We start from the raw sequence: 19,642 nt of genomic DNA on the forward strand, positions 1-19,642 counted from the left end.
GGCTGCCCTTGGGTAGGACACATAATGGTGAGACAGCTTTCTTCTGTAGAGGGTCTTGGCATAGAGATGGGAGCTGTCAGCAGGCAAACTGCTAACAGCCAGACATGAGTGCTTCAGCACTGACGGGGGATCAGAGTGGCACTCTGTGGTGTCCACTATGATTGAGTTAGTGAAAGTTCTCAGGGACCCAATGTGCTTACTTCTAAGTACACATCATAGTATATTGTGATAGTACATTTACATGTCTGTTTACATGACTTCTTGGGGGCCAATGTGTCTTATTAGATCATTCATTGTATCTCCAGCATCTAGTAAAACATCGTACCTAGTAGGCATGTGATAAATGTTGAATTCAGTGAAGGAAAAATGCTTACTTATTTCTCCTAGCAATTGCAATAGGCAGGGAATTTGATGTATCATGCTGTTCTCTGAAAACAGGGTTAAAAAATCTTATTTTCAGTCCCATTCTGGGTCAGAAGCTATGTGACTTAGGCTCTGTAGTAAAAGTGAAAGACACATTTTGGGCAAAGGAGAAATCTTGAAAGTGTGCCAGATGATTATAAACAGGAATAGAGAAACACATGTTGAGAATGACACTGCCCCAAACACTCTTCAGTAATGCCAAGTCTTCCCTGGGCATTGTTTTCCCTTGAGCCATTCTGCATTCATAGACATGACTCAGAGGCTGGCATTCAGTGCAAGCTTTTGTTTAGCTGCCATTGCTTCCAGCAGGCCCCAAAAGTCAGTCGACCGTTGACTTTACCACCAGAATTAGGTAAGAAAAAGAGTTGAAAGGCAGCAACATCAACAGGAAATAAAACATTTTTATTGAATATCTGTGTAATGTTAAGTCATTTTTAACAACAATCAGAAAACTACTGTGGAATTCACTACACAGTGAAACAAAATTTAAACCACCTCATCAAAAATGAAGGTAAAATACAGCTAAAGTAGTTGGCTCGTGGGCCACGAGCCATATGGCAGAAGAAAACACCCCAACATTTCTACAAGATACAGAGAAAACCCCCACATAGAACACTCAAGCAGGCAGTTAAATATACACAAAGGCAACTAGGATCATTCTAGAGCATCAGATTCTAATACTTCACACAGCTTTGTCAGAGAGATACATGTGGCTTATCTGAGGATGAATCTTAGCAAGCAGGTTCAGTCACTGATTTGTGAAAGATGGCCTAGTACCAACTAATTCTGTGGTGACAACCCCATGTCTGGCAGTGCTGCAAGAGAATGCATTAACTGTACTTTAATGCAAGAAATAATGCATATTCGACAGTTTGAACCTGCTTGTTTTTAAAGTGTTGTTTCAGTGTGAACAACTTAAAGCTGAAAACAGTGAAATTAAATTTCAGTTTCTGCTATTTAATGAATTTTACGAACCCAATCAATTCTCTCTCTTTGGTAGGGTCTGGTCATTTAAACTGTAAAGAGTCTTGTTTGAATTTTCTGTTCAAACAGATATTTAATCTCATCCTATGACTTCTGCATTTTCTATTATCTGTGTTAAAAAAGTATGAACCATTGACAGAAGAGGGGATTGTTAGTCTCCTTTTGTCCTTTGTGTGTGTCCCAGCTCTTAAAGAGTTTGCAGTGACTGGGCTGAAAGACCAAAGAGCTTGTTTCTTCTCTGATGAGGAAAAAATCATGACAGGAATTCTTGTTTTATCGGGAATCAGCCAACGCCATGTTTGAAGCCTACCATCGGCCCTTTTTGAATTCTCTTTGAGTTTTTAGAAAACGTGGCATGATATCTTCAAGTGTGAACATGAGACTGGTGCTTAGTTTTCCTCCATTTTGTTCTGGTATTTCTGAAGATGATAGACTTCCACTTTCAAGTTTCACTACTATCTGTGGCCTAGGAGTTAAAATGGGTCACAGAAGTGAGTTGGTGAAAAAAAGTCTAGCTACAGTGTGAGATAAGAGGCTGCCCTCCCACCAAGTGGTTGTCTATCATAAGGAAAAATATGGAGTATTGCACAGTGCTTGACAAAATGCTGTGTGTTCACCCCATTCTATGTGTCTTTCTTGTCCTATGCATAGCTTTTCAGTTCTGAATTGGTCCTTTGTAATGAGAACTGTTTGTGCTACACACACCTTGGGCAGTGCAGTAGAAGGGAATGGCAGTATTGTTACAAGATCACTACGTAATAAATTGAGTGCTATCCACTGAGGAAACTATGTTTCTAAGCACACACGGCAGTCACAGTGTTACACAGAGCAGTCCTTTAAGACTCTTAGGGAATGACTAATAGCTTCATAATAGTGCCATTTACTACATAATAACATTGAAAACGTTTAAAAATTCCTCCTACATCAAGCATCTAGTATACATAAGAGGTTGCTTCAGTTTCTAGAACTTGTTCTTGGTTTTATTTCACCTTTTTTTAAAGGACAAATTAAAACTTATTTAAGTAAAAAGAGCATATAAAAAAGATCACTAGCTATCTGTTTTGGCTTAATTGAAGTGCATTCAGAACTATGGCTAATTGTTTGTGTTTTTTTTTTCATCTTTTGATGGGATTACAATACTGTCTGTTTAACACAAAGTAATTTTTTTTTTGTAATAAGCACAGATTGCTGTGTTAAAAATATTCTGCATTCCTTCTACTCTGGTTTTGTATAATAAAATATTTTGTTACAAAGTCTAATGTGCATACCTTTTAGGATGATTATAGTTGTGAAATCTGGAACAGAATTCACAGGTTGCACGTGTTGTATAAAGGTGATAACGGAGAGCTATTTTTTCTTTTTAATAGGCAATATTTCAGAAATGCTGACTTCTCCCCTCAGCTTTTTCCCACCCACCCCCATCCCCAAACAAAATCACACATATACGCACACACACATATAAACATGGAACACCATCATGTTGTTACTCTATATGCAGTAATATCCTATTTAATTGCTTCCTCAAATGTAAGAGTGAAGCCATGATTTTAGCTCTGTAGATATGTACAGACAGATGCTATTCTGGTTTGTGGCTATGCTTCCTTGAGGTCAGCCTGGATACTGCTCAGATCATGCTAATTTGCCTGTGAAGGAATTCTACAAAATTGGATTTACCCACCAAATATGTGGTATAAGCGTATCTTGGTACTCAATTGATTCAATATAAAGCTCAGGTTTAAGTTGTCCTTTAAGATGTCAGTTTAACTGTACTAGTGCCTCACAAGTTGAAATTTTTGCTGGAATGCAGACGATACTATATTTACCATATAATATATTATCAGTTCTCCTATATCTCAGTCAATTTACATAGTTTAAAATAGAACATCTTATTAAAAACATCTAGATATACATAGATTAGGAAACGCTTACAACATACAAATACACAAACTAGAAATAAATCTTTAGCATACTGGTATATACAACAGTGTGATACAATAAATAATTTCAGTCATGCTCTATCTACACATAATATTGCTTAAAAGAAGAGTGGATTTGGAGGGCAGTGGCATGATGAAGGACTTAGGGGCTCTCTACATTTAAATTTGTGCAAATTAAAACAGGATTTGAAGTACCACTGAATTGTGTTAGGGATGCATGGCTAGAAAAAAATGAAAGGACCCATATTACTGAGGTATTTACAGATACTGGCTAAAGAGCACTATGTGGGCAAATGCAGAAAGGCTTGTTTCCTTTACTTCTTGACTGCCAGCATGGCGTCAACTTCCTCCTCTACCTGTAGGGTGTGCCACTGAGCAATGGGTCGCCTGGGGTTGGCCAGCATGTCTGACCAGTGTCGCAGCTCTGCGCCGGTGCTGTTGTAGCCCACAAAGACTTTGCCGATGGCATCGTTCTTGCCAATCTTGTCATAGTCCAAAACAGTTACCACCACTTGCACTTTCTGAAAAAAGTACACAAAAGAAACATGAATCACCCGGATCTAGAGATAAAACCCTATATCAAAGCTTCCTTGAGATCTAAGGAATTGGAAATAAGAGGAAACAATCTCCAACCGCTAGGACAAAGCTGAGAAGGACTCAAATAAGAAAACCTGGGTCTGATCCTTATTTTACCATTCTACAATATCATCCTCGTCATTGTCAATATCAACTTCAAAATACACAGTAAATATTAAATCTTGTTGTATACTTGTCACTTTTCAAGTCTTGTGCATGAACTAACTCAGTTACTCCTGACAATGGATCCTATTAATGTTGCCATTTTACAGACGAGGACACTGAAACTAGAGAAGTAACCTGCCCACTGTGACATATGGAATGAGTGACCAGGAGTTTGTCTTCAGAGCCTGTGTTGTAAACCACTATGCTATGCTGCTTGTGTCAATTTGGGTTATCTTCTAAATCCATTTCTGTTTCAATTGTGTCATAAGTGAAATTTCTGGCATTGGTATTCAGACCATTCGTTTTTTGGTTACAATTCCCAATGCAGCAACGTGCTGTCATTTTGGGGGTGGGGGATGGGGCAGTCAACACAGAATTATTATAGAATAACCAATTACATGAGCATAGTGAGTATACAATGTGACAATATAGTGAAAGTCTTTTAAATAGTAATAACTAAATAAAGATTTTTTTTTTCTCATTCATACAGTCTCTCAATAAACATTTATTGAGTAACTGCTGTGTGTCTGGCACTGACATCAAATGGAAATGGTCTGTTAGGCCACACAGGATTACAGTTCAGTGATTCAATCAGATTTTGAGTGTTTATTTAATTATTTAATAATTTACTTTTTGAACTGACTGAAAGAAAATCCATAGCACAGTGATATGAGAGAAATGTGTTTTAAAAGCACATTTTAGTCCTGCTTCCTAAGAAATGAATTTGTTTAGTCAGAGTATGTGATGGCTCCAATATAGAAAATGAGTACAAAGATAAAGGGAGAGTTTAAACTAAAGCAAAACGCATAACATTTGGAGGACGTACTAAAAGGAGCAGAAAATGTAATCATGAAAGTCAGGGCCAGAAGAAGATCCAGCTGAGTTATGGCCCTTTAGTGGACTTAGTGTTCTGAGGGCTGCTTTTATTGCACTAGTGTGCAGAGACATCACTACTGCACAGCTTCAGAAAAGAATGTGGATAAATAAATTTAGAGGAAGTAGAATGTAGATAAATAAAATACAATATACTGACAATAAAAGAGACAAACTCCCATCTTCCCTTCTGCAGCGTTGTATTGATTCCATCATCAAGGGGATTACTTATCAATTGGATGGTATCTGGAACCCGGATGGGATCCCCTTGGTTCTCGGAACTTTCTCTAAGCAAATTCTTCAGGTGCAATTGCATTGCAGGGAACAGGGGGCATTAAGCACACAGGTAACAGGGCTTTTCAGAGTTTGGGGTGAGCTTTGCTAATTCTACTTAGGAATGCATTGATTAGTAGCACTCAAGACAAAATATCCTTGTGGAGGCTCTGGATCCATTTTTCCAGTTATGTAATTTTATAATTCACATATTTTTGGGGGATAGGCAGTATTTTTCATGTGCTTTTGGAAATGAGCATATTTTTCTTCTCTCACAATACATTTCTTAGCTCTAGAGAAAGATAGAAGGATAGACCGTCATAATCTCAGGATGAGGACACCTAAACTCCTATTTTAGTATGTGAAATGCTCAACTATTTTCTCAAGAAAATGCAGGACTAGGCAAGTAGTCTCCTGAAAACCAAACCAAACCAAACCAAAGAACAAGTTAATGCAAGGAGCAGAGAAAGAGGGATGCAGCAAAGGTTTGCTCATTATTTCCATGCCTAATCTACTGTATACTGGTCTTAGATTCTCTGTGTCCTGATAAAATGTTATTGCCTACAAAATGCTGCCCCAGAAACCCAACATGTCTCTTTTCTAATGTGCTTCACTTTCAATATATTTATATTTGCTGCCATGCATAGCTGAATACAGGACATTTATTTTTAAAAAGGTATGAAATTGTAGCTCCAAGGAGGTTTACAATAGGATTTTTCATTGCAATACCATACCTTATATTGTCTTGCAGAATTAAAAATAAAATGCCAGGAGGTGTTAGTTTCCATAGGAATAAGGTCTTAGAACTCAAAAGAATTCACTGAAACAAATATTGCAAAATGTTGGGAAAAATTGGATGCCTTAGGGGTTTGCCACTGGGTCCAAAGCAGTGGATTGAATGATTCGGACTACTGAACACATGACTGGGGATAGGAATCAGGGTTCTCTGCAATGTATGTAACAGCTGTTGAAAGTAAATAAGCATGTATAGTTTGTACTATGTGAAAAAACATGAACTGAAGTGACGATAGTGGGATTATAGGTGATTTTTGGTCATTTTATAATTGTGCTATAAAATAGAGTAGCTACCAGCCACAAGTTGCTGTTTAAATTTAAATTAACCAAAATTAAATAAAGTTCCTAAATCACATGAACAGCCACCCATGGCTAATGGCTACCATATTGGACAGCAAAATGATAGAACATTTTCATCATCACAGAGAGATCTATTGGACAGTGCCACATTGAATGCTTCTGTAGTCTTTTCGTTAGATTAATTTTCTGATAAAATGTTAATTTGAAAAAGAGAAGGCATTAACTTTGTGAATGATAATAATGATGAGAACCATTTACTGGGTGCTCCCATGTGCTTGGCACTGCTCCTATCACTTTACATGCTTAATCTCACTTTGACATGGATTCTATTATTGTTCCTATTTTATATGTGAGGGAATGCTAAGCCTCAGTTTTCTTATCTATAAAATTGGTATAATAATGGTACATCCCTATAAGGTTATTGTGAGGATTAAATGAGATTGTGTGTGCAAAGGGCTTAACATGTATCTAGGCACATAATAAAAGCACAATAAATATATCTATTATATTAGCTTTCTTCATGAAATAAAGATGGGATTCACTCATAGGATACTGTATTCTAAGAAAAGATAAAAAGTAAAAATCTATGACTGAAGAGTATTTGCTGACTTGTTATTCTGTACGATTAGAAAGTGGTAGTCTTGTATGTCTACCCTTCATTTCTCCTTCAAATCACAATCTTTTAAACTCTGAAAAGATAGACCCACATCAATTATTTAGTAAAGTATAAAAATACTGTAGCTTTAAGCAATTTGACTTTCTAATACTCATTAAAGATTAATGAAAAAATGGCCCATAATTATTGGATGTGAACTTTGGATTCTGACAGTCTCACTATAGATACAAAGTAAGAAAATTTAAATATATTTTTAAGAATGCCTAAATAATAAGGTCATATGCTATAATTTTGACCACATGTAGCATCCTATTTTGAACACATTAACCATAAAGTCTTTTAGCAGAATACTTCCTTTTCATAACAGTTGTTATCAAGCAAATTAAGGTTACATATTTACAAAAATATCCATCCATTCCAACTCAGCCACAGAAAGCTGTATTTAAACAATTAAAAATAGCAACTTATTCTAATTTTTCTCTTGCTAATTATCATTTCATAATTAAGGACAAAAGATGCTGCATATTTAGCATTAACCAAAAATATTTGTTTTATCTCTATTTGTTGGCTATGAAGACGTGACAAAGGGAATTACATACTATGGCCTAGGGGAAAACCGTGAAAGCTCATTTTATCTTGGCCTTTTAACCTTTGTGGATGTACTTTTTCAGTTAGCAGAATTATTGTTGATTTTCTTTTTGTTATTTTATTTCTGCTCAACAGAAGATGGCAACTGTTTTTGGCTGATGAATCAGCACGCTGTGTGCTGTATATTTTTATCATCCCTCTTGATGTAGCTGGAGCATAAAATGTCATGGGAGTCTGAGCAGCAGTTCTAACGAAGGCGTGTAGGCTGATAATTTGCAAGGTCTTTGTGTATAATTTATGTGGTCTGAAGGAATGAAATTGAATGGGAACACAAAATTACGTTTGACATTACCTGGATTTGCTCAAAAGGTACTTCAAAGCTGAATGACTCATTGTAGTAGGGGTTAAGTGTGTTCTTTTTAATTGTTGTCTTTTTCTTCTTCAGCCTCTTGCCATTCTGCATCAGATGAATCTTCACATAAGGATCTGAAAACCAGAAACAAAAGCTTTAGAGATCAGTGACACATATTCTAGACCACAATTTAGCTTATAAAAGAAACAAATATTCCCAATAGGTAAATATTATATAGCACATATTTAGTATTTTAAGATTTTTCACGCATCTTTTATTAAAGGTGTTAAGTAACTGATGGGATTTTTTTTTTTTTTTTTTTTTTTTGTCATGATATCTCCCTGTTCATTTCTGATTTTCAAAGATTCAACTTTTGGTTTTGTTGATTCTATTGTTTTTTATTCTCTATTTCATTTGTCTCTAATCTTTGATATTTCCTTACTTCTGCTTGCTTTGGGCTGAGTTTACTCTTCTTTAGTTCTTCCAGTTTTGAGGTTGTCTCTGATTTGAAATCTTCTTTTTAAAGTAAGCATTTAAAGCTATAAATTTCCTTCTCAGCATTGCCTTCACTGCATACCATGTTTTGGTATGTTGTATTTTCATTTTCATTCCCTGAGATGTCTGTTTCTTGAGTTTGTAATCAGCTGGTGATATGACAGCAACTTTCTTGAGTGTCAGGAGCTAACAAAACCAAACACACCTAAACATAAAACACCTCTCACCATCTTTGCAAATTGGTCTTACATTGCCTGTGCCCTCAGAGTGCAGCCTTTCCATCAGGAAGGTCAGCGAAAGCAAATGCAAAGTGCAGGTCAGCCCTGTCTTTCCTAGGCCAGTGTCTTGCCCTGGGCTTGTGCTTGCTAATGGCCTCAGCAGTTTCCTTGTTTATAGGAGTTTGACCTTCTCCTTTCAGGACTGCTTCACTGAAGGAATTAAAGCGGATAAGCCTTTGCCCCAGGCTGTCCACCTCAATAGTTTCTACTTTGTCTCAAGCTGCTTTTTCCTGGAGGGCAAATTCTGAGAGGTAGGGCAAGCCGGGGAGGAGTTTCCCAAGTCCCTCTTTACCAGCTGAAACAAGGCCAGGGACCGCAAAGGGAGCACTGACTGGGTCCAGAATGCCCTGGACAGGGCATGAGGGAGCGGCCAGGAAAGGCACCAGGAGCTTCTGCCACAGTTCCCCAAAGATGTGTTTTCTTGGCTCAGACCCTGCCCAGCAAATGCAGTCCATCAGCTGTTCTCCCAGCTCTGAGGGGGTGTACTGCCTTTGTCTCCCCCTCCGCCTTTGACTGGGGCAGGTTGGAACAATGGCTGCCCTCAGAGCTGGGACCCCAGCGATCCCGAGTAGCTACTTGAAAGCAATGATCTGCAATCGGCCTGGGTCCCACCGGATCTTGGGGAAGTGGATTTTTATGTCCCTCTCTGGCACCAGCAAGCTATGCCAGGGGCTGGACCCCACTGCTGCCTGCCATGAGAGAGGGAAATGGGCCACGGTAACCACTGCACAGAGAGAGCAGTTTACTGGTATTTACTGTAATTTACCAGCCTCTTCCTCCTGCTCTTCCCTGGATGCTGCACAGTGTTCTCCTGGACTCCGGATTGCAAAAGAGTTGATTCAGAATGTTCCTGCCTGTTTAATAGTTGTTCTTGTGGAGGGACTGATTCCTGGAGCTTCCTACTCCACCATTTCCCCAAATTTCACACACATATTTTTAAAGCAAGTACCAGTTCTTTTGCAATATAGGACTCTGTATATTTAAATTTGTTCTGTTTTGGGGGTTGAGTTAATTCTCTTCCATAAAGCAAATGATCTGTCTGTATCTGTTCAGAGCTTCTTGGTGGCTTGGAAGTCCTGGTGATTGCAAAATAGGATATGATTTTATGGAAATGACAAAATAGGCTCTAATGAGACTCACTAATGTTGCTGTAGCTTTTCCTAAGTACAGCTGCTGGATGCCACACAAGGCATCCAAACATCTATTGGATTTTTGGAAACATGTAAATAACATGGGGGAAAAGTGTAAGCCTCAAAATTCGGCTTCTATCCTCGGGCGCCCCAGTGTTTCTGTGGATGTATCGCTTCATTCTGTTCACCAGAGCATGCACTCATGGAATTCTTCATCACCTAAGGACTGATAACTCTTCTTCAGCAGCATTTAGATAATCCCTGTTGCCAGTGAAATAGGAGCAAGACTTAGAACAGTTTACTTCTTCCATTTCTTTAATTTATCTTTAAAAAAGGGAAGTTTTATTTTTTTAAAAAAAGTCTTTGCTAGGAAGGAAGGACTTGCTCCTAATAGTATATGACTGTAACTTTTTGCTTCTGGAAAATAATGGGCTGGAACCAGAAAGAAGGTTTTTTTATTCCCAATAATACAGTGCAGGTACAAAGAGTACAGATTATTTATTACTTCATTTTGGATAATTTTCAGGCCTCTCATTTGGTTTTATTATTGATTTGGCACTGCTAAACATCATCCACCATTTGTCAGGCCTTCTTTTAGTCTAAATTAGACTAACTGGACTTCATTTTCTTTCTCCCATTATAGCTGTTATGATTTGGAGGTTTATCAGGACATTTAATGAAATCATCTTCAAACTTTTGTATGTTGACAAGCCAATATAACAAGTTGAGGTTTTTGTTCCTAATGTTCACAACTGCGGTAGGCAGAATAGTGGTCACCCGAATATGTCCACATCCTCATTTCCAGAACCCGAGAGTATATTACCTTACATGGCTAAAGGTACTTTGCAGATGTGATTAAGATTAAGGACTTTAAGATGGACTTTGGATTATCCAGGAGGGCCCAGTCTAATCACAAGAGTCCTTAACAATGGAGAATCTTTCCTGGATATGGGAAGAAAGAGATGTGATAAAATGATATGCTTTCCAATCTTCTAAAAATTATTACTCTGTTCTTCAAAGACATTTGAAAAGTTTAAGGCTTTAAAGCTTAAACATAGATGATATATACAGATATTTCAGGATCTATGGTAAAATCAGTGAAAATGTATGAAATGTTCCCTAAGAATAAGTTTTAAAGTAAGATCCAGTACAAGGTGTAAAATAATAATTCTCCTTTGCATTTGTAGAGTACTCCAGAGGTTAGTTGTATTTTCACAAATTATATCATCTCTTTTAATCCTCACAACAATCCCAGCGAGGAAACTGGGCTTTAGCAAAGCTGATTTCTCCCATGATCTTGAACCAGGGTTTTCTGACTCTAAACTCATTGCATTTTGTGATGCTTTGGAGAAGCAACTCTGTAAAGTACTTACAAGTTCAGACTCTGGAGCCAGACTAGCTTGAATCTTGAGTCTGCTGCTTACTAGCTGTGTGGTCTTGAGCAAGTTGTTTAATTCTCTTTGTGCTTTAGTTCTTTCAACTGTAATGTGGTGAAAATGACAATACCTGGCTCATTAAGTTGTGAAGAGTAAACTGAGCTACTATGTGGAAAGTGCTTTTAATTGGACCTAGTACACATTATTGCTGTTGTTGTTATGGTTATTATAGTTTTGTAAAAAGGCTAACATCTAAGTCAGCATTTGTGTATCTTATTCACTCTGCTGGAGCCCACCATTAGCCAATGGGAATAAGTCTTTCCATTGGCTGCAGAGGTAAGCCAAGCTTTCCCAAGTGCAGATTTGTTTCTAGAAAGAAGCATACTCATGCTAAGCAACTGGTTTGTTAATGAAGACTTTAATCATGTCTGGCGTAAAAGAGAAAGGGAGAGGTTCTCAGTACTGCCTGAATGTGCTGGTCTCAAGGTGTGTTAGATGGGAAACAAATTCAATGTCCTGCACAGTTTTCTCCCACTCTTCAAGTCAATAGATCAGATTATACAAGGCTGAAAAGTTAAACTCAGAGTTCTAAGTGGAATCTTATTATTGAAGCTTTAGGACAATGTGAGCCAAAACTATGATTTATGGAGCTTTCATTCCAGATACTGAGGCTAGCTAATGTTGATACACCTCAGCATATTATGTGTGCAGTATCTATTTCCTTATGCTGCTAAAAATGAGGAAACACTGAGAAAAACAACCCTTTAGCTTTGCAATTTATTGTTGTTGTCGAGGCTGGGAAATACCTATTGGTTCTTGAAGAGGGGGATAATCTATTATACCTCCTGCCTTACTTTTTCCTTTCTGCTATGAGAAAATTTTGTAGTCTGTCTCTACCTTCTGATTTAGCCTTAGAACTCCTTCTTTCTTTCTTTCTTTTTTTTTTTTTTTTTCACTCTTTCCTCTCTGGAGTAAGCAAATCATTATGTTAAAGCTACAGTGATATGATTTGCCAAATCATTTATTGTACCTTAGCACTAAGACAGTGGAGACTTGGAAGCACTGACTATGCCATGTGACAGAGATGCAGAAGACTCCTAGACAGTGACCAGATGAATGCTTTGGTCTCACTTGTCATTTTCAGGGATTAGGGTATAGACCTTCTTTGACTGGCTTCACTATTATTCCTTCAGCTCTAGACTGTGAGCAACGGTGAAGGTGGAAGGGCAATTTCACGGTCCAGATAGTGGGCAGCCCCTTATGAATATAATTCATGGGGTGGACAACCTGTGGTCTGGTTCCTTCCCTTTTAGTTCATTTTGTCCCTATTCAGGGATTAACCTTGAGTGGGAGTCCCCTCACATATATCTGGCATGTTACTCTGTAGGAGTTTCCTTTCTGAAGGGTTCTGTATAACAACAAATTCCCAGTATGCTGGTTTCCAATATCTAGCTGGAGTGACCCATCACCTCCAACAGTCCTTCAGGCATTGCATCCCAGCCCACTCCCCTCCATCAGGTGGACATCTGCCTTGCTTTTTTGGTTGGAAGAAGGAGAAGAGTGATGACACACATAGGCCCCCTTTCCTTCTGTCCCCATTGCTGTCATTTGCTACCTGCCCTTCTGCACAATGGCTTGGTTAGTTTGAGTTTAACTGTTTTTGGAGGGGATCATTCCCCTCCAAAAATAGTTGAACTCAAAAGTTCACTCTCTACCAGATACTTCTTGATCCTGCCTTAGCAGGCGTTGCCATGGCACTCGTCCTGCCAGACTTTCCCTTGTTCTCCTCTCTTTACTCTCTGAGCTTGAGCTGATCCTCCTTTCTTTTTCCCTTTCCCTCTATCTGCCCCAAGACTTTCAAGTACATATCTTATGAGTTTAATCACACCAGGCATTATTTTAACCCATATTTAATAGGAGTTTTCTGTATACTACTTTTCCCAGACATCCTACAATGCAAACTTATGCTTCTAATATTATTGCTGTCTCTATTAAACAAAGTTTCTGACCATGGAGTCTGGCACTGGAATGCAATGTCTTCACCAACACTGGTGTCACTGGCATGTATAGCTACATGGTGTCAACATGTAGATATACATCCCAAGAAAACAATATAAACTAACCTTGGAGGATGACTTTCGAATTAAGTCCAGAATTCAGTGGTTTTCCTTTGCTAACAAGGATGTAATGGGCAAGCTTTGCAGAAATATCAGTGCAGCCTACAGCTGTACCATATGGCTACAACTACCCCAATTCTTCTCTTATCCTTCAGACAGAAACCTATTGAGCCCACTAATTTCCCTTCATGCCCGTTTTTGTGCCATGAACCTAGCCTCCTGGACCTGAAAGTAGAAAATTTGAGGCCATTTTGATTCCTTCTCCTTTACCCCATGGGAACAATTAAACACCACATCCTGCCAATTTACCTTCATATTGTCTCTCACTGATTTTCTGTTTATAATCCATTGCTACATCACAAGAGCAGAAATCCAATCTCTCTTGCAATTATGTCCTTGATTTCAAGTCATTCTTCATATTATTATTGCTAAAGTTATATTTGATGATACCATCCTTTTATTAAAAACCTTTAGTAGTTTGCCTACTAAAAAAAACTCCAAATTCCACCAAGGTATTCACAGCCCCATGCTACTTATTTGTCTCATTTCCAAAAAATCTATGCTGTACTCATGGTAGATACTCACTGGTCCTCACAGGTGATTTAAAAGCCTGTGTTTTAGTCTGTTCTTTAGCCTGAAATGCCCTTTCTTGTTTTTCCCATCTTAAGCACAGTTTAAAATCCAATCTTCCATGAAGATTTTACTGATGATTTTCTCTGGTTGAAATCAGGCACACCTTCCTTTGCCCTGCAGCATTTTCTTTTTTACCATTGCACAGTACATATATCTTTTCTGGTATTGGAGAACTTCTGTGGTAATCTAATCACATAAAAAAGAATACTCCCATGGGAAAAATGTGTTTTGAGTTCAGAACTATTGGTTTCAAGATGAACTTTGGGAAGGTCATCCACTTGTAAAATGGGAACTTCTTCCATTACTATTCCATTCCCACTTTAATGCCCTAGAACATTGTCACCCCCTTCTTCCCTTAGGCAATTCTAATGTCAAATTATGCTAACTTCATAGAAATATAATTGCAAAACAGCTAGCTGTAAGCAATGATCCTTTTGTGTGACATATAAAGGAGCCACTAAAGGCTTTTTGTATTTACAATGAGAACTAGAAAGGAGCAGTTCAAAGCCAAATAATGCAAGATGCCTGCAGTTTTCATTTTGACAGTTTTGCATAATTATACTGTCTTCTTTCTTAGCTACCATAGTGACTGTGGGCCTTGTGACCATGACCTTTCCACTTCAACCAAAGAGTCCCCTTGATAAGAGAGAGCCTTATTTCAGCTGTTTTGTTCAATGCCTCCTGAGCCAGTACCCAGCTTCTGAGTAACTTCAGGTATTATTCCCATTATCCTTTTGCCTTTGGATAATGTTCACTCAATTTCTCCTTATAGTGTTGGATGGGGAAAGTAATACTTGGGTCAATTAGGGCTCTGAAAATGCATTTCAAAATGGTGTAAATTTTAAAAGTAACTTACTGGCATATATGATGGAAAAGTCCAGAAGTAGGGATTGTGGCAGAGGTTGTTAATTGTCCCCTAAAATCCACTTTCCCCTTCTTTTTAGCAATAGAACCCCTGAAGTTTACCTGGGCACCAGTCACCCAGTAGAAATATTTTTTCTAGGGTCTCATAACTTGGCATGTCTACATTACTAAATTTTGGCTTTCGGATGTGAATGGAATGGACGTGTGAATGGAATGTGTGTGTAAACTTTCCACAGCGTATCCTTAAAACAAAGGGGGACTCATTTTTCTCCCTACAGGACATGTGGCAATGTCTGGCGATGTTTTTAATATCCAACTTGGTGGAGGGGGAGGGGGTGCTACAGGTAAAGGTCAGGGTGGCTGCTAAACATACCACAATGCACAGGATAGCCCCTCACAAGAAAGATTATTGGGTCCTATTCACATAGGACTGAGATTGAGAAACCCTGACTTTAAAGAAGCTACTTGCTATCTACTCTTCCTGTCTCTTTTCTTGTAAACTAAAACACAGGTGGGAGGGTGGTGAACCAGCTTTTATCCAGCAACATGGAGACAATACTCTAGGAGGACAGTCGAAAAAAAAACAGGATAGAAAGATACTGAGTCCCCAAATTACCTGATGGCCCAATGTTGCCTACCAGTCTTGGACACCAACCTACAAATGGAGGTGGTGATTTATCTATGAGAGATATATAGGAGACAAATATACATTTCTATCTTTTTGAACCACTGTATTTTGGGGCCTTTTGTTATAGCAGCTCAACCTGTGTCCTATCTAATACAGATCCAACAATGTCAGCAAGGCCCCAGGTTTGTCTGTATCTCTGCCCTGTTTTCTATGGGGTTCTTCTCAAGTTCCACATGGTGGCCTTCCCAAGAAATTCCAGGTTTTCCTCCAAGGATGTAAATGACTGCACCAGCTACAGGTCTCATATCATCACGCTGTGATATCCAGGGGAAAAGAGAGTCTAACATCCCAGATTACCAGGAAAAGTCCTAAATTCATACAGATTGAACTAACATGGATGCAACTCCTATTACATATTAATCCCTGCGGCAAAGAGAATGTGATGAGTCAGATTGGCCTAGGCCTTTTTTTATGTGTCCATCCTGAAACCCATCAGGAGGGGCAGGGAGAACTACCTATGGAGCTGGGAGTAGGTTCAACTCTATTCTAAGGACATGGCTAAGTAAAAAAATTTGGCAGTTCCTCAAACAGGAATCAGAAGGCCTTACCAAGAGAAGGGGGAAATGGAAATTGGGAGGCAACCGATTAATATTTACAAAGTTTCTCAACCTATGGTCTCTAGAATCCCATCTCTGCCTAAACTTGGAAGCGTGCATACACTTATTTGCAGAAAAACATTTCCTTCCCACTTCAGATCAAATTCTTAGGAATGCAACATCAAGCACATGTATAAAGTGGTCTGATACTAGCAGAGGCAGAAGAGTTAAAACATGGTAGCTATCGGATTAAGAGTTTCTTTGCCAATTGCAGTTTGTTCTTATGCACTTATTGAGTAAGCCTTATTTCATCAATAAGCCAGTCATTTAACAGTATACAAATAATTAAATAGTAATAGGGTTCACAGAGCAAACAATTTCCATTTCTGTCACTGGCAGTTGTAATACATTAACCTAAGGGGGCCTTTGTAAATAATTTACAAGTACTTAGAGAAGACTACATTAAAGAGCTATATAGTCTTTATAGTTTAAAATGTCTGTATAGTTTAAAATGCTCCCTGTAATGCTACAGTACGGATGCAACATTAAAAATATATTTTGGGAAAATTTTCTATGTGAGCACACAACTTAAAAATGAATTTACATTAGTTAAGTGCAGTGTTTGCTAGAAGAAAACAATATTACATAAGTGACTACCACAGAGAAAATCAACCCCATTTTAATGAGACAGATTATAAAAGATCAAAGGCTAATTTAGTTCATTAATGGTGGCAGAGTGCTTTGAGGAGACAAAAACATAAACGCACAATGCTAATATTATGAATTAAATGGAAAGCATTTTTGGTGGTGGTGGAGGAAGATACTAACTTCTGACAATCATTTCTAACATTGCCAAACAGACCATATGGGACTGCCAGCTTCTTTACTAAAACTGTAGAAATACCCACACAAAGACTGGAGAATGAGGATCTAGCAAAGAAAGACTGCACAGATGGGGCATGCTTATGGGCAGGTGAAATAGCAGTATGAGGGTGTGAGCTCCACACTTAGAAGTGGAAGAAGGACATTTTGTTGGCACAATCCAAATCTCTTCTGTTCATTTTTAAAGATGAAATTCTTTGTAATCCAAACCTATTGCTCCTGAAGTTTCGAAAATCTTTCAGGAAGGGCAAATGCACGAAAATAGGAGCAGTTGTAATTATGTTTGGTTCTTTCTGGATGACTACAAGGAATTTGATGGAATCACCAACTATAAACTGTTTGTATGAGTTGATTAACAAACGAAAAAAAATAAGTCAAGTGATTCAGCAAAGCAAACAAAATTCCATATGACAAATTTGACTCAGTATTTTTTTCCCTGGAAACTTGGGATTAGCCTCTTGTTTATGCCAGAAGATAGGTTTCTAGTAAGACTTTTTGTTTTTTACAAAATTATTAAAGATTTCTATGTGATGTAACAACATTGGAAGTATTAATGCTTGGTAATATTGCTAGGATTTTTAAGTGCATGTAAATATGTCAAATGGATGCTTATCTTTATCCATATAGAGGCAGTTTCCTGGCAATTCAAAATGAGTACGAAATGAAAGGAATGTAAGAAAAGAGGGGATCCTGCAGTATAATATGACCAAATGGCATTAGTGCTCTTTTGTGGGGTTACCTAAGGCTCACCCAGTTCTCAGGCTGCTTTAGCCAGAATCAGTTTCTACCCTCATTAACTCCCTATTCCTTGCATGCACTTTCTTTAAAATATTCATGTGTCTTCTAAACAGTCCACCATCTAAGCATTAGGAAGTTTATGAGCTGGGATAGTCCTAGGATAATTGAGGGATACAATTGGAAATGTTTCCAGAAGGAGTGGAGGGATATCTCTCCATTTCCTCACTTTGAACTGCTTCCAGAATTTGTCAAGGGTCTTGGTATATGTCCTAGGAGGCAAGCTAACAGCCCTGAGTTTTCTTAGCTGGAAATGTCCCAGTGCTTCTTTCTCTGCTTAAGAAAAGAAAATTTACTAATTTTTTTTCAAGAGGGTTTCTTTCCTTCTTTCTCTTTGCTGCCTCCCTTCCTGCTGTTGAACATTTTTGAGGCTGTGGACCTGAAACAGGATGAAGAGATAATGTGTTAAGATGTAGTACTGTCAATACTCATACTTCCCACCTCTGGTTTGAGATTCTACAGTATGAATAATGCATGTCCTGTTAAAAAATAAACAATTTTAAATCCCCTGGTAGGCTTGTTATTAAGTTTCTTTATTTGAATGCTGATTTCCCTTATCCTTCCAGAGAGATATTTCATTTTAGCTCATTGGTGGCCAAATATGGTTCTCTTTCATCAAGCCATGAAACTGAAATCAGCTGATGCTCTGCCTGTCAAGAAGATAAGTAGCTTTGCAGGAGAGATCAACTTCTACTTTAGTAATCTGGTTTTCTTACAATAATGTGAGGAGAAAATAAAAATATGCTATGGCTTCAATATTAAGTAGCATATAGGAAAATGACCTGAAGTAATGAAATTCTGTGATTTTACTGCTTTTGATGAAGCAAATTTGTGATTAGAGCCAATCACCACATATCATTATCTCAGATTTCAATAAAAAATCACAATGATATTATTGTATACACTGATTTCTTTTAAGTGATATCATATAAGATGTTTTGTCCCTGAATCTGGGAGAAATAACAATCGAGGTGTTAAGAGTTAGACAGATTCTCTATATAGAAAAAACTTGGTTTCTATGAAATGTTTTAATTCTTTTCAAGACTCAAGAGCCACATCTAAATGGCCACAGAGATGGCCTGGAGTTAAGGTGGTTTCATTTTCCCCACATTTTCCATTTTTGTCACTTGCAGACATTGTGCCAGGCTGACATCTTTCACCTTGATGACTTTTGGTCTAAGGCAACTTAATTGATTATTCTATTTTTCTTGATGTTGTCTTTTAGTGCTCTGGTACAGAATTCATTCATTCATCCATCATTCATTCACTCATTCATTCACTCATGAACACAGTGCCTGTTATATGCCAGATACTTATCTTTCAGTCAGTGTTTTGTTCAGTGCTGTGCCCACGTTTGGTATGGAGTCTAGCACATGGTAGGGATTCAGTAAGTATTTGCTAAATGACTGAATGAATCCATGAAGTGTAAATATCTTTTAAGCAATTCTCCATGACTGTAAGAGAGTGAGGGGATACAGAAAACTATGGAACCCAGGTTTTTCTTCAAAGAGCTTGCAGATCAGTTGGGAAGAGAAGCTGTAAATTCCTGAAAAGTTAAGTTGAAATCAACCAATATATTTTTAAAGTAGGAAACATTCATAATATACATTCATAATACAAAGTGTGTTTTCTTGCTAAATGATTTGTACAGCAAAACTGTGAGCAGAATTCAAAGCAGGAAAACTCCCTTCACTCTGCTGAAAAGGCTGAATTTGAATCTGAGGAATTCAAATTCAGGGAATCCAAGCAAGTTTCACAAAGAAAGATCTGACCTTGTGTTCAGATCTCATGAGATCTCATGCCTTCTCTGAACACCTCCACACATAGATGTACCATTCCATAAAACAAAACTAGAGTGATATTTGAATAGTGTCCATACTTATACAGAAAGGAAAAGAGGTAACTAGATGGATTGTCTCTCTGAACTTGTTTTTTCCCTCAATCTTTCCCAGTCTTCTGTGCGTAA

At 38.0% G+C, this 19,642-nt stretch overlaps 1 protein-coding gene across 4 annotated transcripts in view; it reads right to left on the reverse strand.

Moving 5' to 3' along the window:
- Positions 1-804: 804 nt before the first annotated feature.
- The window catches only part of SYT1 (synaptotagmin 1), a 649,966-nt gene continuing 631,128 nt past the window's right edge, over positions 805-19,642 (reverse strand). For all 4 annotated transcript variants that reach the window (XM_037847277.1, XM_037847278.1, XM_037847275.1 and 1 more), the window contains 2 exons: positions 7,883-8,016; positions 805-3,865 (listed from right to left, as the gene is read on the reverse strand). In XM_037847277.1, the coding sequence (XP_037703205.1) occupies positions 3,659-3,865; positions 7,883-8,016 (341 nt within the window). In that variant the 3' untranslated portion in view covers positions 805-3,658. The remainder of the gene's footprint in view (positions 3,866-7,882; positions 8,017-19,642) is intronic.

This window comes from Choloepus didactylus, chromosome 8 (assembly GCF_015220235.1).
Source record: "Choloepus didactylus isolate mChoDid1 chromosome 8, mChoDid1.pri, whole genome shotgun sequence".
In the NCBI taxonomy this organism is placed as follows: domain Eukaryota; kingdom Metazoa; phylum Chordata; class Mammalia; order Pilosa; family Megalonychidae; genus Choloepus; species Choloepus didactylus.